Genomic DNA, 25,050 nt, shown 5'->3' on the forward strand with positions numbered 1-25,050 from the left:
AATACAGTGAGGGAAGTTAAACATCCACGGGATAGGCATATGGCTTCTCAAGACAAGATCAACATTCATTGATACTTTGCCACTTAGTAGGAATATCTTTCCATAATACAGAGTATTTGAGCTAAACATCCACTTGATGGGCAGGGGAACAAATGTTATCAAATATTTAATACAGTGTATAAAATTTGTCTAGCCAAGCAGAATTAAGATGCAAATGACAATTAACAATTTCAGTGTGTGTAGGGAAAGCTGTGAATTAATTCACCTCTACAGACAAGCTGGGATTAAATTAAAATTTAGGGCAACTTTTATTGAAGACACTGTGTACACTACACACTGCCTTCCTCTCCCTGCTCTCCTGTTTCTTCCCTGAAGCCGCACACTCTGTGACCTCCCCCATTGCTGCCCCTCCTATCTTTGCTGTCAGTATCTTCTCTGCAGCTGGAGAGAGATCAGAGGAGACCAGAGAGCGCCTGTAGAAGGTGAATGACCAGGGGGGCAGTACAAGGCAAGGAGAGAAAGCAAGGACACCAAGAGGGCAACAAAGGCACAGAAGGCTGTGGGCAACGACTAGAGAGAGGACTAGCGGTTAAGCACAGGGAGCTCAGAGAGGTATTTTGGGCAAAAATTTTAGCTTCTGAATAAAACATCTCAACTAGCCTACGTTATTAACACATTCTAGGAATGCTCTTGTCAGCAGTCTGTTAGAACAGTACAACACTACTTAAAATGCAGGCTATTTAAAAGGTCTTAAATTCTGCGAAGATAGCCATCTTTTACACATCTCTGATTGTTATATCCTTTCATACTGCCAAATTGCTTCTTTTATCTATAGAATAAAAATAAAATGTAATCTTACATGGTAAAATACAGATCTAGATGTGTGTGTGTATATATGTGTACATACATATATACTGGTAGGCATATGTCTTGTGTGGGTATGCATACTTATTGTATAATTCATTTCTGTAAAGGTGCACACTTAGTATATGTACACAAATACTTGTTCATATCAGAAGCAAAGCTTATAGGGCAATAGCCATCATTTGAACCAAATATTTCCTTAGGTGTGGTAATCATCATACATTTTTTTTTGTTAAGGTCCTCCTGCACTGAAATTACTAAAGTACACTGCAACATTTTAAAAGCTTTTCAAAGGAAAAGATGTAAAAATTAAACTTGTTACAAAAGATAACAGTTACTAGTATCAATAAAATGTTTGTATAAAATAAGTTGCATAGGAGATTTAAATCTAAGGCAAAGCAGGTGTTAAAAAAAACTAAAGTCTACAGGAACGGGCACAGTGATGTCCAAACATTCTACACTTGGCTAAGACCGACATTTAGTTTAAAAAAAAAAAAAAAATCACAGTCTTTGTGCTAGTACTAGAAAAAAGTTAATGGCATTTTCTTAAAGAGACATTACAGTATTAGGATTTGTAAAAGCAAATGATTTCATTTCACTGAATGAACCTTATCAGTGTGTTAGCACAACAGTGCTTTATTACGTACCTGATTATTATTAAATTACCTTCTCTAAGTCATGTACAAGAAAAAAAGCTACTTAATATGTTGGCCATATCTATAAAGAGCATTTCTAGTGCAAAATTCTAGATATGGATCAGCAGGAACACACCACTGGATTCCATGATGATGGTTTCATGTTTTGTCCAGTGGTGCTCCTTATAAATGTGTCCCTAAACAGAGATAACATTTCTCCAAACACTCTGTGCGCAGACTACAGTTAATTTAATTTGATTTTTAGTCTCTCTCAAAGTGTAAGATCCCACCCTGCAGAATCTTCACAGAACGAAAAACAATAAAAATTAAAAAAAAAAAAACTACTGGAGAAAAGACTAAATTGCTCAAGGCAACATTTTCATAATTACATTTTTTTAGTTAAATATTACAGTTTTTAGCTTTACGTCATCACTGAATGTTTCATGTGTAAAACCATGAAACTGTTTCCGACAAGTTGTTTAAAGTTGATCATTAATTCATCAGTATATCACTTTTTTTTTTTTAAATGCTGTTTAAAGCGCACCAGCCCTACGCCCTCCAAGTATTACATTTGGAGATGAGAGAAATAAAAGCACTCTTAAAAACAAGATATACGTTTACATTTCAAGAAGATTCTGAACATAATTGTAATCACGCAGTCAGTTAAAAAAGGTGAGGAAGAGTTCCTTCTAGAGCTGAGCAGATGACTTTGAAATTTGTTAATATCACAGTTAACATTCCAAATCTAGACATGAATGACCAACCCCTCTACAAAGTCTGGCCATGCCTGAGGATTGAAAAATGACACTGTCATAACAGCATTCAAAAATGAAACCCTAAAATATATTAAAACACACACTACTTACTACTGCCCTTTGTGAAAGTACACTATGTACAGGTGTTTAAGCCACACGAGGTCAATATATAGCAAGTGGCCTTTTCTGGTATTAGGGGGTCTGAACAGATAACAGCTAGTAATAGTGTGCAAAAGGAGAAGAAATGCAAATAAAATTCAAGCAAGAAAATTAATAAAAAAAAAAAAAGGGGTTAGGGTGTTAGGCACAAGAACCATTGTTTGAACCGCAAAAAGTGCATAAACATAGTAATACTACAAAACATGGCTAAATGTGTTAAACATATGGTTCTTGTGAGACAGTAAGTTTTCATATCATACATCATATACATGGTCTGAGTGTTGCAGATGGCATGGTGCACAGTTTCATTTTTGTCTCACTGATCCATCTGAAGTGTTCCATATTTCCAAATAGTATGGAGGGCATTACGTCGTGCCTTCCTAAAACTCAACACAACTGCCAGCTGCATTTGGAAATGTTCACTTTAAGCTCTTGGTTGGAGTTTCAGACTCAGTAGACTGTCTCCCATCAGTCCATGCTCTTCTAGTGTTTTGCAGCGCAATAGTTTTCTGTTTGTCCACTACAACATAATCCACTTTTTCATCAGCAGCAATGCTCCCAGAATCGCTGATTTTCTTCTGCAGAAAACAAAAATAAAAATTACTACGTTTTCATTTCACTTGTCCTGAAACGTCTTCAACACAAGCCATGTAATTTATCCTCTGTTCCAATCCTCAACAATGCAGGCTTTTAGGATTCCCTCAGATGAGCACTGCTGACAGTTTAATTAACAAAATCACAAACATATTTACTAAGTGCCAAAAAGTTCCTAAAAACTAAAAACTGTACCTGCGATCTTATGTCGTTCTATACCGTTCTATAATCTGGAGCGACAAAATGTCTGTTGCAAATAGGCAGTTCTAATTGTAACTGAGATAGGATTAGTAATTTAATGCAGACAGTGGAACAAATTTGTGCTAAATCTTAAGGATGTTAACGTTGTAATATTGAGATGGTCTATTTCTAACCTTTGCTCATTTTTGTCACATACCTTTCTTGGTGGTGTTAATTTTCCAGAGTCTAGATCCAAGTCCAAGTACTCCACCTGCTTGTCTCCTTTAGGCTTTACTAGGGGACTGTTCCCACCGTCAAGACTGCTGCTCCCAAATAATCCCTGAAATATCAATAACATCACATCAGACAGTCAAGAAAGTCTGCAATGTGAAATGACAAACAAGAAAAAAAAAACGCAACGCAAAGTAAAAAGCGACAGATTAAACTGTAAAAGGTTTATAGGTAAAACAATGGGATGGATTGAGGCAGGTTACAGGGTGTAACAGAGGGTGCACGGTTTCTACAAAAGTAGGTACAGGTTGGTGAGACACAAAAGAAGGCTGATTGCATGCTTGTTTGTGAGCCAAGCCAAACCCACCCAGATCATAAGAAAATCCCTAATCTTAGTCACCTGCAGACTGCCTGAAATACCCCCAAGTTCTATTGTTGTACATCACTTATTTCATTGTGATAAGCACTGCGTAAATTGTTGGCGCTATATAAATAAAAGATAATAATAATAATAATGCACACCACACTTATGAGGCTGAATTCCTACTACTGTTGAACTCCTAAAAATTTCCAGTAAATAACTTTTTAATGTTGGCACATCCACATTTTCTTTCAGGGAATAATTGGTACTCCAGTGTCCCATGCAAGCCCATTAGCATAGAATACATATTAAAATACTATGTAAGTACATAGTATGTATTCTTCAACTGGTAAAAATTATGAAAGTCTCACGTACGGGCTCAAAATGCATTGTTTTCATTGGGTTTAGGGACCGCCCATTGTCCTTAAGGGGTTAAACATGTTAGTGTGCTGTTTTCGTAAACATCGCACATTTCTGTATGTATCAAGTTCTGGTCTGTTTTGCTGCTCTCAGAATTTTTGTTTCGGTAAATGCAATGGAAAATACCTTCAACACCTACTTTTTACATACAGTTCTTCAAGACGCACATATCTTCTAAAAGTTGCCTAGAGACACCACAATGGTGGCTTACTCCTCCCGAATTAAGTGTTGACATTTCTAAAATGCCAACAGACTGCAGCAATGTACAAGCTATTTATTTTCTGGATTTTTTTTTCTATTAATTTTCTAAACCTCACCTCCTCAATTCTTTCCCAGCCCGATCCCTCCCTCTTAACAGGTGTTATGGGGAGAGTACAATAGAAGGACTCTTCTCTAAAAAATAAAGAAAAAGAAGGAAGACAGACGGAAGCAGTTATCAGGAGGAAACGAAAAAGGCCAAGATTCTCAAGCCGACTTGGAGTGGAAATAGTCAGAGCTGCCATGTAAGAGAATGTAAATTAGAACTCATAGAAGCAGGTAAAGAGTATGGACCCTTCCTCAGGATGGACAGTAATTACAAAGCGCCTCATCTAATCTAGCATTCATTTTCACATGAAAGATCATTGCGTGCATGAATAATTCAACAAGGATATGTCAATTATTTATAACACAAGGAAAAAAGAAGAAATGAGACGCAAGCAATCAGTTACTTTTGAAATGCATTACTCAGAAGTACAAATTGCTCTACTATTGCAAGATTTTAAAGAAATGGAACCAGAAAAGACCACAAGTGGTTTAAGATACAAATCTTCCTAACATTTGACAGTATTCAGACACATATATGCATACCTACACAGTGTAGAGTATCTTGCTCTACAGAAATGCACAGTGGACAAATCTATAGACCACCACTCTCTCTCATCTATGTTGTACTTCACCTCTATACATTATGATGACATTGAATTACGCAGTGCCAACACAGCCCTTCCTGTTAGAAAAAAAATAGCTACTGGTGGCCCTTCACAATGAAAAGTGCTGCTGGGGGAATTGAAACCACATCTCAATTGACAACTTTGCTTTTAACTTCTTGAATCCACCAGATTTTGTACACTCACCCACCTAGTTCTTTATCTCCATGTCATATAGTTAAATTATTGGCTTATCAAGCCAAAGCCCCAATACTTCTGGGAGAATAAAGTAATATAGTTAGTTTTATCTATTGTTGTAAATTGAATATTCATCTAAACGAATAATGAAGAAAAGATATGCGTCTATATCCTTTTCTACACTGGAAGAGCCTCCAGTCCCTTAGTGTGGGAAGGGAATACCAGCCACCCAGCAGAAAATATTCTTAGACACTTCGGCACAAGTGATTGACTGTAGGGATAAACCCCTGTGATGTCATGTCAACAGGCGTTCTGTTACAAAAGAAATCCTTGGAGTCTACAAGCAAAACCAGGGATTCTCTAGGCATATTGTACGGATGTCCGATGAAGAAAAGTGCAAAAATAAACAAAATAATAAGAAACAAGAAAAAGAAATGCAAAAATGTGACTGAACATCTCAAATAAACATCCTAGTAGGTATATAAAATTTACATTTACATTTCCATTTGCTGCCCAAAGTATAAATAAAAAAACAAGTGTGTAAAGGAGCAGCTGGGGTAAAAAGATGTAGGGCAATGTCTGGGTAATGAAAAGAGAGAAAGAGAGGGAGACAGACAAGGAAAGAGACAGAGCTACGGTTAAGCCAAAGATCCTTCCTTCCTTCCTTCCTTGATTGTAAAACTAACTTTGTCCTTATGGGGTTAAAGTAAATAGCTCCAAAACCATTTGGAAAAAAGTAATAAAGAATAAAAACACAAAATATAGATAGTAATTAAGTTATGGCAAAAGAGTCTTTCATTGATACCTTAAGTAACCATAAAGTATTTCCTGCTTTGGTTTTTGAAACGCTACCGTTCAAACTAAACACACTATATTTCAAGTTTTGTGTTTGGATGTATGCTTTGTGTGTTCCTCACATTCATTGTTGTGGTGTTCAGTTTTTTTTTTAGCTGCCTTTGTCATTCACAGACAATAATTTTAAGGTGGAAAAATTTGTGGCAATGGTAACATCAAGTTATAATTCAGCTGGATACATGCAGTAAATTTTACCTCAATTATTATAATTATTTTTTATATTGCAATAGTACTGGTAGTTTACACATTTATTGTGTGAAACCACATGCTATCATAATTACACAGTTTTTTCTTTATTCGATTATAAAAATACCTCATGGATAAGCTACCCTAAAATACTACATTGTACCCAGATTATATTACACACACACATACATATATATATATATATATATATATATATACATACATACATATATATATATACACATATACATATATACATATACATACATATATATATATATACATATACATACATATACATATATATATATACATATACATACATATATATACATATACATACATATACATATATATATACATATACATACATATACATATATATACATACATATACACACACACACATATATATGAATCATTGATTATGTAATGTTCTTTCTACATATTACATCAATTAAAACAGTGCACTGTTAAAGATTCCTTGAAAAGGAAGAAAAACAAAAAAAGCAAATCGTAGTGTGAAAGTTGAAAAGACAAGCTATGTATGACGTTGAGGAGTATGGAGACAGGGAAGCGTGTGAAGGGTTTAGTTAAGACGTAGATTTTACATACTGGGTCTTCATTGGACAGACTGGGGTTCATGGCTACATAGTTTTCTTCACTGTCCTGCGAGTCACTGCTGGAAGCTGTGCTATGAACCGAATCCGGTCTGGGAGGCATAGGGAACCTGGAGGAGCTAATTACCAGTAGTTATTTTACAAACAGCGAATCAAAAAAAAAAACATTTTATGTTTCAACATTAAACAGCACCAAAAGTTAACAAACCCGCTATATTCCGATACAGGAGAAGCAACTCCAGTCATGCCTGCCGACACTAGGACACTTAAAGGAAAACACCAATTCCTATACGTTCTTAGCTATAAGCAGACAGAAGCCTGTACTGTACTCCTTGTAATGCCTACATCCAAAATCCCAGTGTGGGATTCTGTGTGCCATGCCCTGAGAAACAATAATAACTTGCCTTGTCCTTAAATAGGTTTGGGAATATGCAGCAGGTTGCCTATAAGTGGCTTGATGACTGAGGGGCCGATCAACTTTAAGTACATATACATGTTTCTGATAATCCAAAAGAAAATGGTAGTAATCTAGTATTTTTTGTTTTTTTAAAAAAATGGCAATCTATGTTCTACAAGGAAGTCACATATTAACACCACATAACCCCTGAACATTTTAAAAAATAGAGAAGGCAGCATTCCAACGTGGACATTGTAAAATAGAAACTATAGAATATAGAACAATAGAAAATACTTGTAAAATTAAATTTAAATACTTACTCTCGTGTAAAGCTTCGAGTGACAGGAGAACGCACTGGAGTCTGCATGTGCAATTCTTCCCACTCGGGTAAAGGCTTGATTTCCAATGGTGCTGGCTTTGCTGTATGCCAATAAATAGAAAAACAATTGTTTTATTTACTTTGGTTTACTTATGCTTTTGTATACAGACAACTCGGTATTTACGTCAATCTTACGAACGTTTAACGATGTTTAACCCACATAAAGCATTGATTTAAAAAAAAAAAAAAAAACACAAAGACCCAGACCCTGCAAATACTTGCTTTTGAACACCATATAGGATGTGTGGGTCACTGGACCTCATTGCTTAAAAAAATACCATGTGCTTTTTTTGACAGAAATAAATCGTATGACCCTGAAATATTTTATCACCAAAATGTAATTGGCATCCATTATGCAGGTGTGCGAAGTAAAGAGGACATATTGGCTAGAGAAATCTCTAGATACAACCATTAACAACAATGATGAACAAGGAGTAATCTCAAGAACAGACAGCAGAGGCATAACTCGATGTCAACACAACAATTCATTGTAAGAATATTAGTATGCATGGTGGACATTTACATTTTCTTTACTGTGTTACTGTTAAACTTTATAACTAATGGGCAACTTTATATACCTATCTAAATATAAATATTTGAGTAGTAGATTTAGGGCATATAATACATAAAACACTGTACAGTAATACACTTATATAAATAGTTCACACAATGCAATATTTCTTCCGTCCATTAAAAGCATTACTATAGATAAGAAAATAGTGTGGAGATCTAAATACATACCCTTTCTTCTGGTGGTAAAGTCACCTATGGTTTGTGAATCAGTTCGCTCTAAACCATGAGGTTTAGGTCTTAAAATTTTAGGGCTCTGACCTAATTGGCAAAAAGAAGACTTTTTAATAAAATGTTTTGTTTTTTTTTTTCTGGAAAAAAATGGAATTCTGCATTGAAAGCAGCGGACTCCAGGCAACACAGCATGGTTAATTGTAACAGCGAAAGCCCCCTGTTCTTACAGCTAAGCTGGTCTCGTGTTAAATGTATAAGCACCAAAATGAAAATAAAAACATACTGCATGCCATAAGCTTGTCTCAAGCAAGCAAAAAAGAAGGAGACAAGACATAAAATGAAAATTAACAATTGCAGTCTTGTGGCCCCCAACAACCATAGGTGCAGGCTAAAAACATATGCTTACTCTGCATATTTTAATAAATTAACCTTCTATAATGTTAAATATATCTCGTATTTTTTATTTTTAAGGAATAGCTAAAATAGTATTCTGTCTTGGCATTTAAGGTTTTGAATGGTGATGGAGCTTTGGGCGATTTCTGCAAAGTGCCAAAAGCAGGAAATTAGAAATATGACCCAAAAACTCATGACGCGGATCTCCCCATCAAACCATGATCCCTCCAAGCAGACAGTTTGTACAAACCGAGCAAGACCGCGCCTATGGCCTAGGCACAATAGCGTGTATTAAGTATGCGTATGTGTATTACATATTAATATATATAATGTATTAAAACCTCGCCATGTGTATACCATGGGGAAAGGTATGAAGTTACTTTTATTAAAGATCTGCATACTTAATCCATCCCAACTGTCCCTTACAGTTAAGCTGCATATATAGCTGGGTGAGAATAAGGGAAATAAACCTCAAGGTGGGAAATTGAGTCATACGATAAGTCACCTCTCTACACTGACAGCTTCCAAAACAAAAAATGTGCTATCAACAAAGACTGAAAGTAGGGTGTTCCCTTTATTGGGCCGATACAGATGTAAAGTATGGTTTCTGGGACCTCAGAGGTTGTATCTTGAACTTAAAAAAAGAAAAAACCCTCAGCGGTTATGAATGCTCTTCATCTTTTTCCATATTGGAAAAGTAATAACTGCCTTATAAATAGATGTCAAAATGTATGCCTTAACCTACATCTCCAGTAGGTAGAAAATAAATTGTCCCTCGGCTTTAATGAAACGGATTACCATGAAACTATAAAAAATATGATGGCAATATCTGACGTGGGTCAGTTTTAAAGATAGGGAGCTACAGCGTTACCCGAGTTAGAACAGGTCCACACACAATCCGAAACATTCCAACAGGGTCTCACAATTTAAGAACATAGACGCGTCACGCAGTATTGCATACTCTCAAGATATTATACACTGTATAATGTCTTGAGTATGCAATACTGCGGCAGCCATTTAGAAGAATCAGAGAGCCTCCTATCATATTTTACAGACACATTGCCACAGATTTTAATTGATGTTAGCCTGCATTTCCATAACAAATCAATAGCATTAAAGTCTTCAAACTATGTTGACATATCCAAGACATGTTTTGCACACTAATATCTTTCAGAAATCAATACGAAAATAGCTTCTAGAGCAGGAATAACGAAAGTATATTGCAAATTTAAATCGGTCAAATCCCCCAGTTACTAAGTATTCTTTAATGTCGAACGCTAAAAAAAGCTAATCCGTTTTAAAAATTTCTGGCTTTTATAAAAATTAGCAGGACTAATCTGGTTTAAAACAATTAGTGAAAGTTTCCATCAAATAAACTGTTTGAGTAATTACCCAACTACTGCAGTTGCCGTGTTTTAAAACTACCATGTTAGCATATACAAATAATGTATGTGATAAACATTATAAACAATCTAAGTAATATACTTAGATTGTTTAGGTATGAATAAAATGAAATTTACATTTTTCCACTCTATGTGACAGGGGGATGTAGATCTACTTTCAAATTGACTTATTATATAGAATCTTCTTTGCATTTAACCCCTTTGTGACAATGGTTTTAACATTTTTGCGGTGCTTAGCTGTAATTTTCTTCTTTAACATTTTTTTGAACCCACACAAGTTATATATTTTTTTTTTTCAGGACAAGAAGTGGTGTCTTTAGATGAAAAAAAAAAAATCAAATATTGTAAAAAATTGAGGGGGAAAAAAAAGGACTGACTTTTACTTATTTATAAAAACTAATGAAAAAAACTGCTAATAAATTCTGCTATTTGTCCTGAGTTTAGAAATACCCAATGTTTTTATGTTTATTTGCTTTTTTCTGCATGTTATGGGGCAATAAGTACAAGTAGCGTTCAGCTATTTCAAAACCATTTAGTATTTTAACTCTTTCCATGCACTAATTCTACCACCAGTCTTTGTCAAACTTTGTGGTAGTCATTTTTTGCGTTTTATTTATTTATTACACACATTTTACTTCAGGTATGAATTTACAGGTCCTGGTATACGTCACTGTCACACCACACCAATATGTCTTCAGCAGCATCTCCTGGGTACAGTGATAAACCCATGCATGGCGGGGTGTCAGGTTGTTTGGGAGCTAAAAGGCCACACATGAAATTTGACATGTGGTCATCCTGCCCCCTGTGTTAACTGGGACATTGTTGAACCCGGCCAATTCAATTTACCCCATCAAACCATACATTTTTTTTTTTTTAAAGGACACACCCCATGGGCATTTAACATTTTCCATGACATATACCACTAATTTTATGACTTGCTCATAAATATATATAATAGTTTATTTTTTGGCAGTTTATTTTACTAATCACAATGTTATTAGAAAGCTGGGCTCTATTGACTTGCATGATTGATTGCAGTACCTGTATTCAACCTGCAAGGGGAGCCAGAGTTCTCAGGAGGCTCTGGAGTGATGGAGAGACAATCTAGGAAACTTTGGCGACGCAAAATCTGCCGCAGTGGCGGTTGTGACCCCTCTCCAGAGCAGTCACAGTGCATCCTGGGGTGGGTGTTCGGGGTTGCTGAATGCCTCGCTATCGAGCCATTTCAGCGACACCACTGATGTTTAAACATTTGACTAAAAACAGTGTACGGCAGATGTTTATATCCCGGGAGGGGCCAGACTTGGTGCCGGTCTCGGTGTTGCTGAATGCCTCAACATCGAGACATTACAGCAACGCTGTTTGGGTGAAGAAAGCAAACATATTTCACTTTCTAATACCGATTAAAGCCATGACGGTCCTGGCATGTTCATTGTCGTTAACTGAATGTTTGCGCGTGATGTGCCTGTAGCGTCAATTGTCGTCAAGTGGTTAATGTTTGCTGCATTTTACAAAATGCCAAACAAAAGGTGTTAGAAAAGACATTTACAAGGGCTTTTCCGTATAAATGTAATTACACAATGCAACTTGGCAAAATATCAGTAAGAGTATTTGAGTTCTGTTGTCCTGACTGGACAATGGCTCTATTGCAGCCCTGCACAACTCCCGTCACCAAGGACCGCAAACAGGCCAGGAGTTCCACTTATCCTTAAAGCAAAACAATTCCTTTAAAGGGTAAAAAAATAATAAATCCAATAGTATCTAAACCACAGCACAAAACCAAGTGGTAACTTGAAATGTAGGTTTATTGATATAAAAAAGTTTAGTTTAGTTAATATTATTTTTGAAACAAATTTGATTAAAGTTCATACTAGATCCAAAAATCCAAGCTAACAATTTAGAAACAAAAAAAATGTCCAAATATTTCAGGTTACCCCAAATCAATCTCTGAATAGATCCAGTTAGCTTTTATTAAAAGAAAAAAGTAGGTTACAGAGTGTGTGTTTGTATTCCAACTGCAGTTCGCATTTGGTGTAACGTACATTCACTGCATCCGCAGTCCCAATGCTTGGGATTGCCAAGAATATAAAAATGAACTATGATTCAGATGAGTATGTTTGCAGCTGCATTAATCCAAATATTCTAGTTGCAAAGAACTAGTTCTGTTGTTTTAATCCAAACAACTCTGAGTAGGTTTTCCTATTCCAAAGTTTCTAAACACACGCATGTAAACCACATCCATTGCAACCGAGAAGCAATCATTGGGGCTTATTCACTAAAGGGAGAGTTGGCAGCTGAATTGTGGTTTTAATTCTCTTTCTTCATCATTCCTTATGATGGGCCAACACTCACAGGTTTCTCCAGCAAGAGGGTGAGCCGGCCATCAACATTGTAATGTTTAATAGGCGAGGAGACTTTGAAGAAATCTCACAGAATTAACTGTACATTATTCAGGGCCAGCCGCACTTTAACTACAACAGCTGATTGGAGCTTCATAATAAAGTCAAGGAGCTGAAACAACAACAACTCCTTTAGCGAATAGACCCCATTGTTTTTTGGATGTCACCTGCTTCAAGCAACCAATAGGTGGCAAGAAATGTCAGACCACGGAGGAGGAGGGCAGCTGTAGCAAAAGGCCTGCAACTTCTAGGTCTGGTAAGTTGCTTTTTTTTGATTCGAAGAATTTATATTAAAAGTACTTTTAACATGCATTCTTCTTTAATGGAGGTGACAGGGACAGCAAACTGTAGATTTACATAATTTCATAGTGTTTTAGCCACTATGCTTTTTCCTCTCAATCCCTGCCTTAATGTGCACCATTCAGTGCTCAGAGCGATCCATGTATGCAGCGGTGTATTCTCGCCTAGGCCGACGAGGCCTAAGGCGGCAGCAGATGCATAAATTAAAGCAGCATGCCACGTCAATTCGGGCCGTTTGGGGAGATCAGAGATTTCCCTTGTGACCGTCCCATATACACAGTATGAAAAAGCATGGAGGACTTTGGCCAAGGTGGTAAGTGGTAGGGGGCGGCTGGGGGCACTGCCCTGGGTCAGAAACATTCTGTCTCCATACACACCAAGTACCATCCATAGGAACTCTACGCGGTTCTCCCAGAGATTCCGAGGGAAGCTCTGCTTCTCCAGGTCACCACAGAGAAACTCTGGGTTGCAGGAGTGGTGTTGTGGCACGCCCCACTCTGCGCCCACTTCCCCTTCAACCATGGCCAGTTTTCCTTTGTGTGGGGCTAGCCTTGCCCACCATCAGCCGACTGCCCACCAATGTCAGCGGGACCGCCTACCCGCATTCCAAAGATAATACAAAATATATATTTTAATATGTCCATATATTTGGACAGGTGTGTTATTCAAAATGTTAATTTTCGTTTGAGAAATTTCTTTCTGGTAACTAGGATATTAAAAAAAAAACATAATAGAGGTTTTGCAAAAGCCTCATTATGGTATTAATCGAGTAAACATGTAAAATTGACTCATGTGCAGGTAATTAACAGATTAAAAATGGTTGCAGTTTCCTTTTGTAGTGATTATAAGATCAATATTATAATTTTGACATGGAAATTATAAAGAATATTGCGAGTGGATCTCCAGATTCAATGCTTTCCAACTGCCCTTGATGGCTTACAAAGGATTTTTGGAAGACCCATTTGTTTATCAGTAGGCAACATGTAATGTGGTCAATAACAGGTTAGAATGAAAAATGACCGGTAGGTTTACAGAATTTAGGGAACAAAATGGCACAAAAAGAGGCGTTCGTTGTTAAAGTGATTTACATATACCCACCTAGAATCCCTTGCACTATATGATTTCTGTGGAGGAACAAGTCTTTAGGCTTGTCTGGTGGATGTACAGTAGGTTAGGTTTGGCAATGCTTCCTTATTTATACATATAAATATATGGCCAATCTAGTCTGTATTTCCCCCTGCTCTGAACCGACTTTAATGAGCCCTGATCTCGTCTCATGCATGAGATAGGAATATGGCTATTTTACTTCGGCTTAAATTCCCTTGCTGTATTAACCTCTACCCATTTTGCTGGGAGAATGTTCCACTTATATACCACTCTCTTGGTAAAGTATAGTTTCATACATTACACTTAAGTCTCTGACCATCTGGTTGATCAAATCTATATTTAGGGGTTAAGCTACCTGTATCACATAGTGAGACAAAACAGCAGTAGTTATTTTTACACAGTAAATGTGTATATGTATTTACCTATATCTCAGATCTGCATTCATGTATCACCTAAATTGTAATTTTGGGATTTTGTAAAGCCATTGTAGTGTTCATTTATTGTCCAACTAAGACAAATTTCTATCATGATGGTACACCCAATTAAGAACTGGGCCAATGTCATACCCTAGTGTATCTCTTTAGGAGGGACAGTCCCCTCTTTGTCCCCCAAATCCCTGTGTACATGTCTTCGGGGAGCTCGCAAAATTTGGTAGATCTGTGTTTATCACAGAGCTCTACATCCCTAAAACCCACAATAACGAGAGTAGAAAACAGGTTTTTAAAGTGACATTGTTACATAAACATCGATAGATCACAAAGTCACATGAAAAGGTTTGTCAAAACAAAAGAAAACGCCCCTCTTTTGCCATGTGAAACGTTAGGATGTGTGCAACGTGACTTTCTTGAGCTGTTTTTGTTTTTACACTAAAGCGGATATTGCGGTTTTTTGTTTTATTACAATACAAGAATTGTTTACCGAATCCCCAAAACTGCCTATGTGTTCAGAAATTGGTAAAGTCGTAAATCTACAAAGGAAAACAGCAAACATCTCAAAGTTTTTGCATAATAAAGGCCAGTGCAGTTTTTATTTAAAATGTACATTTCTTTTTGCCTCTAATGGCTTGAGGTACCTTTTCCAAGCACACACTTTAGAGTCTTTAGTTTGTTTACAGAAAGCAGGTTACACGGTTAGCAGTAGGTAGCGGTATTGCTCTGTACAGGCAGCAGCTGCAGCAGGAGTTCTTTCTGATACCCCAGCTTACCTTTCCTGTCTGGTTTAAGGTTGCGATCCACCGGAGGGGGTCCGCAGTCTGTAGAAGGCACAGACCTCCTTGGTGGTGTCTTTGGACTGGACCGGAAACCCATGTGTGCTGGAGGTGGCACTTGCATTCCAAACGACGAGAAGTCAAATGTGCCTGGAGTCATCGGAACATAATTGGTTTCCTGGATGGGTTCAGTACAGCTATTGGAATGCTGCCGAGGAGGTGAATTTGGGTTCATGGCTACATAGTTTTCATCTAGTTCTTCATTTGAGAAACTTCCCACACCCATCATGCTCTTATTTTTCTGTGGGGGAAAAACATACATCGATATATATGTCAGATAAAGGGAATTTTACATAAAAAAAAAACCAAAAACTTACATGATAGCCACTTGGCATAGAAATAGGTAATGCATATTAAACACCAATCTCTAACAAAAGCATAAAAGGTAAAAAGTAAATACGTCTTTTTTTACATGTGTCGCTGCAGAAAACATATGTGAGTCTAAATGTATTGTATTTACTTGTGTGGTGGTGTTGTAGGAGGTCATTACCATTCAGGAGTTGCAAAAAACAGCAATATGAATATTACAAATAATTGTAAACATGGACCTCTCAGGTTGTCTTACCCATTGTCCCAATACAGACTTCTGGAACTTCCCCCACATGATAGAAAATGGAGGGCTTGTTCCACTACCCATAACACAGCACACAGAGAAACACTGCATATATATTATATATAATTGTGTGTAGTATTATATATATATATATATATATATATATACATATATATATACATATATATATACACACACATACACACATATACATACATACATAGATAGATATACACACACCTTCAGGATATCAATGAGACTCAGTCTCTAGGCAATTGCTCCTAAATATTTACTGATCTGCAGATCTTAATGTAGCATTCGCTACACAGTATATTTTTACATCTTTTTTCCACAAGAAATAGAACAGCAACTGCTTATGAGCTGTTTTTTTTGGAGGTTTTATTGTCATTACAGTTCAAATGGTGTTTCAATTCAAAACGTAGCTAAAAATAACATTCAATCATTTGGGCACACAACAATTACTTACAAAATGGCCGTGAAAGCCCTCAAGCGAGCTTGATCTGTCGCTGATATACGGCCGAGGAATATCATAAAAATCTTGGGAACTCATATCTAAAATATAAACAATAAAACATTTCATCTTGTCTGGAAAAAGCATAGATATAAAAGAAATTGGTGAATCCCACAGTGTTTGAAACAGTCAACTGCCCTGAGTACAAAATAAAAACTGTACTTATTTTAAATGACAGTTAAACCTACCGACTTAAAATGTAATTTTAATACAGACTAAAAAACATATGCTGGCAAAATATAAGAAAATAAAAAGTCCTTACCTTTCCTGTATTTATTTAGTTCTAAGGAGGAAACAGTATTACTACGAGAAGCGGACATTCCAGATGTAGGAACACAGTAGCTACTGTCAGTCTCTGAGGCCGTACGGGTAAAATTATGTTCAATCGGGGACCGTTCCGATGAATAATAAGGCTTTGGCGGTCTGGGTGGAGGAACATTTGAAACAGTCTCTAATTTTGTTGACGTGTGCCCCACAGAGCTTTCAGGAACAGTCCTGGGAATCTGGTATGTACCTCCCGAAGACGGCGGTATGTCATAACTTACTGATAGATTTCTAAACTGAGCTTCCAATAAAGATGCTCCGGACATATTAAAAACATTTGATTCCCCATCTCCGTCTGTGCCAGATGGAGATACAGCTTTTGGTAAAACGTCCTGAGAGTAGCTTCGGGGAAGGCTGTAAAAACTGGCCTCGGTAGAGGATGAGCCTGTGCGGGATGGAGAATCATAAACACTGGACTGCTGGAAATACCCATTCACAGAATGCTTGCTTCCTTTTTGAGTAGGGACATTATCGTTGCAGTCTGTTTCCGATGCTGTTGACTTTGCCGAATCAGCATGAGACCTAGAACACAGGATAACAAGCAACTATGTTTAGGTAGTAATAACAGCTTCCAACCCAATTGGGTCCATTGGATTAAAAAAGAGCATGTGCAGTCATAAAGTTACTTTTTTCCAGCAGCACACCTTTAGTTTTATCAAAATATGTCTCATAAGGTTAGAATTCATACATTTTAGGAAATTATGGTAACAATGCAATTATTCATTTGGTGCAGAATTAACGATACCGTAATAATAACTAATACATTTGTGTATGCATATGGCAGTAGGCTATCTAAATGTAAGTGTTAAAAAATTACCTCTATTTATAATTGACATATGCACAAAAGGTTGAAACATACACAATTTCCATTGTTTATATGGTATCCATGTCAACAACAACCCCAAAATACCAAGTTGTAGTGCATGAATGAAAACCCAGCAGCCATCATTTTAGGCATTTACTCAATCTCCAATGCAAGTCTCCTGCACTCAGCAGGACCATTTAGAGGTTGTCACATATTTATCATCAAGTAATTTAAAAGCTGCAAGGGCCACCTGAAAAGGGCAGAATTCACACCACAACAGCATGCTGCCCGGTAAACAAATGGGTCATGCATCAAGGCACTAATTTATACCGAACAGTATGTGCCCTTTCACAGTATCGAGAGCAAAGAGCATGCCACTTGTTTCAGTAGACAGGAGGCGGATAATCCGAGGCTAAACTATTCTGCATTAAGACCTCATTGATATAGCTAGCTGTTAGTTGGATTTTTTTCCCAATCCATTCAATTTTTATGCTGTCCAATGTGAAAAGAAAAAAAGGAAAACAAAAAGGTACAAGCTGCCCATCAACTTGTGTGCGAATTGCATATTAAAAGCACACGGAACACAGAGCTTTACGTCATTTGTCAGGCAAGGCATCACCACTACTGTTAAGTGAAAAATATAAAGGAAAATTATGATGTATAAACACCTAAAGTCAGTATTTCAGGATACATAGACCCTTATAAATTATTTGCAACTTGATTTTTTTATGTATTTAAAAAAGGACCCAATAAGATATGTGATTAAATGACACGCATCACATTCCCTTACATTGGGAAATATGGAAATAAAACTATGTGTCTGTTCTAGAGGGCATAGCTTAGGCTCCAGTACAGAAAAGGTACACTATAAGTTGAAGCAGCTGACCATCTTCTGGACAGTAACTGCCATAACCAAATAACAGAACATGGTGGGCGACTTTTGACCCTGACAGACCAGAACAAATAGTTGTTGAGGCTCCTAATGAACGTGTCCATTTCAGCACCTCCTGTTGAGCCATGTAAACATCTAAGATTATTCAAGTGTTTCTTTTATTATATCATACTCTATATACTAGTACGTGATATGTAAACTGGTTCCTTTATTCTAAATGTAAAAATGTGTATTAGTATTACTTTGTAATTTATAAATACCTTGAGTGTAAGCAAAGTATAATACAGCAATATTGATTATTTTGTTACAAGATAAATAAAAGCAATATGAACTATGATGGTACAAAGGAAAAACTGTCAAACTAGAATGCAAAATATTTTATGTAAACCATGAGTTAGTCTGAAAAGCCCAATCTCATTTGGAGGCAGGGCCTGAATTCACAGCACACACAGGGAGTGAGGCACGGCATCCATGCAAAGTGCACGTTACGACTGGTAAACCAGTCACCATACACTCACTGCCAAGATATCTTTTTGCTCTCAAAATCTTCTAGCAGCAGATATTCTTCTTCTGATGCTAATGATGAGGACCCTTTCCTGATTTACAAACAAAATTTACACAGGAATGAAAAGTTAAAAGTTACAATTCAAGCAACAGAACAACTCTTTGCTTTACATATCAGTGTGGACTTGCCTTGTGTTGATTTTTAAAAAGGGCAATCAAACTATTTTCAAGGTGAGGGCAATTGTTTGTTAAAAATGTTGTGGATGCTTAAACGTTCAAGCTACACATCACACACGGTCCAATTCAGCAAGTTTTTTTGGAGACTCGTCCTCCAGTCATTGACTCATACCTGACCATGTTTACTAGCAATTCTACTGGTTATGACAGCATCACACCTAGATTAAAGCCACAGGAATGCATGTACTGTAAGTGTCCACCCATTAACCGATAACATTGGCTTTTTACAGTGGAACATTGGAAACGTTTGTGTGTGTATATGTGCATATTCAATGTTGTCCAGGTTTCACTACCTTTGCTTACACTATGTTAATCGTAGACAGGCTTGGACTGGCTATCTGGCATTACCTTCGTAGTCTCCGCATTTCCAGTAGTCGGCCGAACTCACTTCACCAGGGTGCTGCCAGACTCAAAGTGCCAGGGCCGCCAGACCATATTGTTGATCAAAGCTTAATCTCTTTACATGAAAAACTAGAATGGGCCTATCAACTTTAAGTAACAGTGCATAAACACCATGCTGGATTTAAAGGCTCGGTATAAAACAGCAGACATATGCCAATAAAGGGGGCCCACAAAATAACATTTTTCTTGCTGTGCGCTGTACAGGGTACTGTACTTTTGTCACTTACGACCCATCAGCACTGTGACAGCAATATAGCAGTGTGGGTGCACGTAGCTCACACTGCAGCATTATTTGACTTTCCAGGGCTGAAACCAGAAAATCAAACCCTGACTGAAAAACATTCTTGCGTTTTGTAGCTGGTGGAATGTGTCAGGGATCGGGCAGGGGGTAAACATTACTCATTTTCTCACTGAAACACACTTGCAGCCTACAGGAGATACCGGAATTTGAAGTAATGTTAAAGCCTAACTATACATGTCCGTGTTAATAAACAAAAACATGTAGCATACCACCTGGGAAATGTCTTCTCTTGAAATATAGTTTTATTATTATCTGGATAATTGATAAAAGCATATGAGACCTCAGTATCAATTTCCTTTAATTAAATATCTTCCAAAGTCTTAGTAATACTTAAAAATGGAATAGTGACATTGTCTCAAGACTTATTCTCGTACACAAAAGCATTTCTGAACAATGAAAAGGGAAGCAATATAAATTTAGTTACAAAAGTCCCCCAAGGTTACTTTTCTATGAATACAAGTAAACAATGTGAATGCTTTACCTGAATGGCTCTGGTTTTTTGCTTTGGCAGTTGATTAACAGCAGGTAGTCCTGTGGATCTTCTTGAGTGTTAGAAGATTCAAAAGGCGGCACATTGATGAGCTGATATGGAGGAGGAAGAGGTCCATGGAGTGATGACCCTTGACTAGAGGGTTCTGAACTTCCAGACATAGGAATTTCAATAGGTGCATGCATAGGAACGCCGTGAGGCTTCCCAACATCTGCAAGGATTAACAAAGAAAATTGAGCTCATCCTAAAATTTCATTTCAACACATAAAACCATATAATTATGTTTACAATTTCTAGATACACTAGGATGTATTATATACTACATTTTTTTCTGATTAAAACGTAAAAAGTATATAAATATATATTTGAAAAAAAAAACAACATTTTGAGCCCTTAAATGCACCGTTCCACTCCCAGAAGGCATGTAAAATAAAATAAAAAAATATTTAGGGACTCTTTTGGCCCCCTACAACAATAACACTATGTATGCGTGGAATTATTGTACTATTATTTTGATTAACATAAATTGTTGTTTTTATGTCTTTCCCCCAGATGTGGCACCTATTTTGGGGAAGATTTTCTAAAAACGTACTGAAATATTTTGTGATATGAATGAATATAGTATTAAGCAAAATACCTGCTTCTTCTGAAAAAAATATAACATATATGTTCATGTACTAAGCACACAAAAGAGGAATCAAGGTTAAATGACAAAACTGGCAAGAAGCTCCAGTCTTCTGGATACAAAATACCTTAGCTCACATGATTTATTTAGTAGGACATTCAGAGGCTGTTTAACTGCACATAAAGCGGTTTATGAATATGTTCCTGCGCACCACAGTAAATGGAACAGAGTATCTCTCTAACACACAAACCTGTAGACATGCTTTCACACAGCATTATGATATATAATTCAGATCACATGGATAATTCATAAACCAGTAACCTTTACCGGGGTTTAACCCAGCATGGACCATCACGTTGGAACCTAGGCTGTTAAAATACGTGTAAGAACTTGTCCTAGCCAGTCACTGTACAACACAAGAGTTGCTTAGTAGGTGTGCCTATTCCGAAACAAGTATAATAAACTGTACTGCATATAGGTTGAAACTTGTTTTTAAAATTTTATTACAACCGCTGAGTCCTTTGAAATTGGCATGCCTATTGCTGTTGAACTACATGCTTGTCTAATGGTGAATACAACAATGTTTAGCAGATCAGTCCCTTTAAAAAAAGAAATCTCATTTTTCTTTTCCTTGTAAATCACTGTAATAATTAGAATATGTTAAAATAAGCAATATACTGTATATTACTCATCATATAGGTCTATCAATGGGAACAGCAAGCTTAATTTCCTGTTCCCAGGATTTGCATGATATTTCATCCCCACTGAGACACCCCATCCCCTTTGTTGGCTCTTGTTGCTTCTGGTAGCAATAGAAAGAGGAGGATCTGGGCCAGGGAAGTAATTGTATGGGTTTAGGCATCCAACCCAGCTCCATTGATGGGATATTTTTCAGCAAGAAAAAAAAAATATATACTTAATAAAGAAAAACAATCAATCAATCTACAGGTAGTTTTAATAAATATATGTTTGTCTTCTCGTAGAAATGACAGCTGTTTCACATTGCAAACAAATTTCTAGAGCGAGTCACTTGCAGAAGAATGCTCACATTTTTCCTCTTGAACATTCTTTATTTATTACTATAATGGAAATCCCCTTCTACCTACACGGCTTTCTGTCTCTGACATTGTAAACATTGGAGACCAACTCTGCCATTTTATCCTAGATTTGTGGCCGAGTAGTTTTAATATAGATACACTTTCAAGGACCTAGGCTGAAAATTAAAACAATACCCAGCCCATCAATTTCAGGCAATAACCAAACCACATTAATTGTTACAAATTGCATTCCATGGTTCAAGACAATGAGTCCTCAATCTAACTAAGAATACATGAATTAACACAAGAGGACATTTCTTGTAAAAGCTCTAATGCAAACCTGTTTTTCCAAGCTTTAGCCATCAAAACATAACATAGCCTTTTGGAAAACCTTATTAACTGTTTGGCTATGGCTTACAAAGTTTGCATGCAATATAAAAGAGACAAGAAAAAAACAGAGGATAACAACCAAACCACATCAAAGCTTTTATACATTAGAATGAGTTTTCTTGGATGTTACTAATTCTTTTAACTATGGCCATGGGAATATTCAGCAAATCTGGCAGAGAGAGCCAGAAAGCGGCAAAACTAACAGAACAACATTTATTCTGAACCAGTCTGATCTTTCCACATTATGTGGCTCATGCCTATAGTACAGCATGTTTCATAAAGAAATCACAGGGAAGTGAAATGATTTACTGAAGCATAATATGACAGCTTGAAAACAAACAATTGCTCTGCAAAGATTACATATTTGCTGCATAGATATCTTTTCTCTGGATGTTTAAATTGCAGAGTGTCAGAACAGGGCTATTTGTTTCAGCGAGAGATATAATAAGTGTCCCTGAAGACTAAAACGTGTCAAAAAGACATAAATGTTATGCATGTCTCAAAAGTATATGCTTTTTCTTGCTCATGCTTTTGTTGTAGACGCAACTGGAATGCCTACAATCAAGCCACAGTCATATGATGTGAAAAAGAAATCTTTTCTTTTGCTATCCGACAAAGAAAAATAAGACATGAATGCTAAGTAACTTATTAGATGAGCCATCCAAGGCAAGTAATAAGACAAGAAGGAAGATGTACAGAAGAAGATTCAAGCACTGCCTGTGTCCACAGCAGGTACAGTTGTGTAATGTACCCCATCTGATTGCCTGCATTATTGCACGTTTTGTGCATACTGATTTTGGCAAGACCCTTTTGATCTCTAAAGAACCAAATAATTAAATCTTCTAAGTCGCCAAGGACCCTAGATGTTCTGCTGTACCAGGACAAGTAGCCATAACTGAAGGGGCCATGAATAGTGCTTCGTATGAGAAAAACCTACAGTGGAACACCAGGCCGTCCATCAGCCCGAACTCCACTAGCATGTTGTAGTAGAATCTGAAATGTGGAAACCATGCTTGGAAACCCCTTGCAGATGTGACTGCATTAGATCTAATAACCCTTTGAGATAACCCTTGGTGCCAACAAAATAGCCAACACTGCAGAAAATCAGACAAGGACAAACTGAAAGTAAGCTGGTCATTTCCCTTTTCGTTTCTAGTTTACCCATCTCTGGATTTGGTTGGATAAACGTTGTAAAAATATTGTCCAGGCTGTAGATCATGTCCTTACGTGAACTGAAGGATTGTATAATTACACCTCATACCTTATTATGCTGTTACTTTATTCATACAGGGGTTCTAGCGTTTCTTTAGTCTTAGAGGATTATTTTGGCAGCTTCTGAAAACAGCACCAAAACAGCTAAAAAAAACTCCATAAGTTTAGGCATTTGTGTAAAATATGTTATGTGGATAAACGAGGAGTCTAGCATTGCCATATAATAGCAAAGAATTAACAAAATCGGTACATTGTTCTGTATTGAACAGATTCAATGTATACAAATAGATAGTACAAGACTGCCTTTCATTAGTTACCCTGCATTTAATTATGTAAAGATCTATAAAGGGACATGTAGGGAACATTACGTCAGTATTCATGTAAAAACACTCCCATACTTTGTTTTAAAAGTTGACTTACCTTCTTCAGTAGGATTAAACCCACAGATGTCACATATATTTCGAACCCACTTATTCATCTCCTCTTCACTTTCGGCCACTAAATAGAAAACTCTGTCGATGGTCTTTATATCGAAAATATAACTGTTTTCAAACTCTTTTTTGTTGAATTCCAACCCGGCATCAACCTGTTCGCACAAGTTTAAGTCAATAATTCGAATTGGTTTCTTGGCGTGGTCATTTTTGTAATATTCGAGTACATCGGGATCTCCGGTTAAACGTCCGCTGCGAAGTACAAACCATCTTCTTTTCCATGCCTAAAAGAAAAGAACAAAAATAATGTGGTCAATTTTTTTTATTATTATTATTGCATGTACACAGTAAATAATTTACCACAGGACACATATTTACTTGTTATAGTTTCCTGGGGCTAAAAATCTGCTCTCTGCACCATAAAAGGCACCTTTGACTCTTCAATCATTTGATGAAAGAGAGGAAAAAGAATCAAAGACTCAAATTATTCAAACACAGAGAATGGTTTAAAAAGATACTGCAAGCATTTATTATTATTTTTTATTCATATAGCAATTGACTAAGGCAAACCGATATATTAAGTAAAAGTATTAAATTGAAAAGTAAAATGTTTAAAACTGAGCTTGGATGTACTAACTTTCCGTACGCTTCTGTTACACATGTGAACGTGTCTACCTAATCAACAATTCTGTAATCACTTATTTGTTATTATATTTTATTGTGGAAAGACCTTGCGGCATATTATAATAAATGTTTGTGGCGTTTACAATATTTACAACTCACTTATATAGGTTGATTTCTATACGACACAGTAAAAAAAAAATATACCAAGGAAATAAGATCTTGAAACGCAAAGGGAGTATTACATAAAATACTTTTAATATAAACATCACTTTATCAATGTGCTTTAGGCCAGTGTAATTAGTACTCTTATGTTTGTTAGTTTTTAGCTTGATAGGA

At 36.6% G+C, this 25,050-nt stretch overlaps 1 protein-coding gene across 4 annotated transcripts in view; it reads right to left on the reverse strand.

Annotated features, from left to right (window-relative positions):
- Window positions 1-1,856: 1,856 nt before the first annotated feature.
- GAB1 (GRB2 associated binding protein 1) overlaps window positions 1,857-25,050 on the reverse strand; it is a 47,062-nt gene continuing 23,868 nt past the window's right edge. The window contains exons 2-12 of one of the 4 annotated variants that reach the window (XM_053460994.1): window positions 24,080-24,374; window positions 20,387-20,606; window positions 18,980-19,057; window positions 16,703-17,286; window positions 16,396-16,481; window positions 15,293-15,596; window positions 8,484-8,573; window positions 7,684-7,783; window positions 6,962-7,085; window positions 3,405-3,527; window positions 1,857-2,991 (exon numbers count right to left, since the gene is read on the reverse strand). In XM_053460994.1, the coding sequence (XP_053316969.1) occupies window positions 2,833-2,991; window positions 3,405-3,527; window positions 6,962-7,085; window positions 7,684-7,783; window positions 8,484-8,573; window positions 15,293-15,596; window positions 16,396-16,481; window positions 16,703-17,286; window positions 18,980-19,057; window positions 20,387-20,606; window positions 24,080-24,374 (2,163 nt within the window). In that variant the 3' untranslated portion in view covers window positions 1,857-2,832. The remainder of the gene's footprint in view (window positions 2,992-3,404; window positions 3,528-6,961; window positions 7,086-7,683; window positions 7,784-8,483; window positions 8,574-15,292; window positions 15,597-16,395; window positions 16,482-16,702; window positions 17,287-18,979; window positions 19,058-20,386; window positions 20,607-24,079; window positions 24,375-25,050) is intronic. The other 3 variants (XM_053461005.1, XM_053461013.1, XM_053461021.1) reach the window with 3 other exon arrangements.

This window comes from Spea bombifrons, chromosome 1, assembly GCF_027358695.1.
Source record: "Spea bombifrons isolate aSpeBom1 chromosome 1, aSpeBom1.2.pri, whole genome shotgun sequence".
Taxonomy (NCBI): domain Eukaryota; kingdom Metazoa; phylum Chordata; class Amphibia; order Anura; family Pelobatidae; genus Spea; species Spea bombifrons.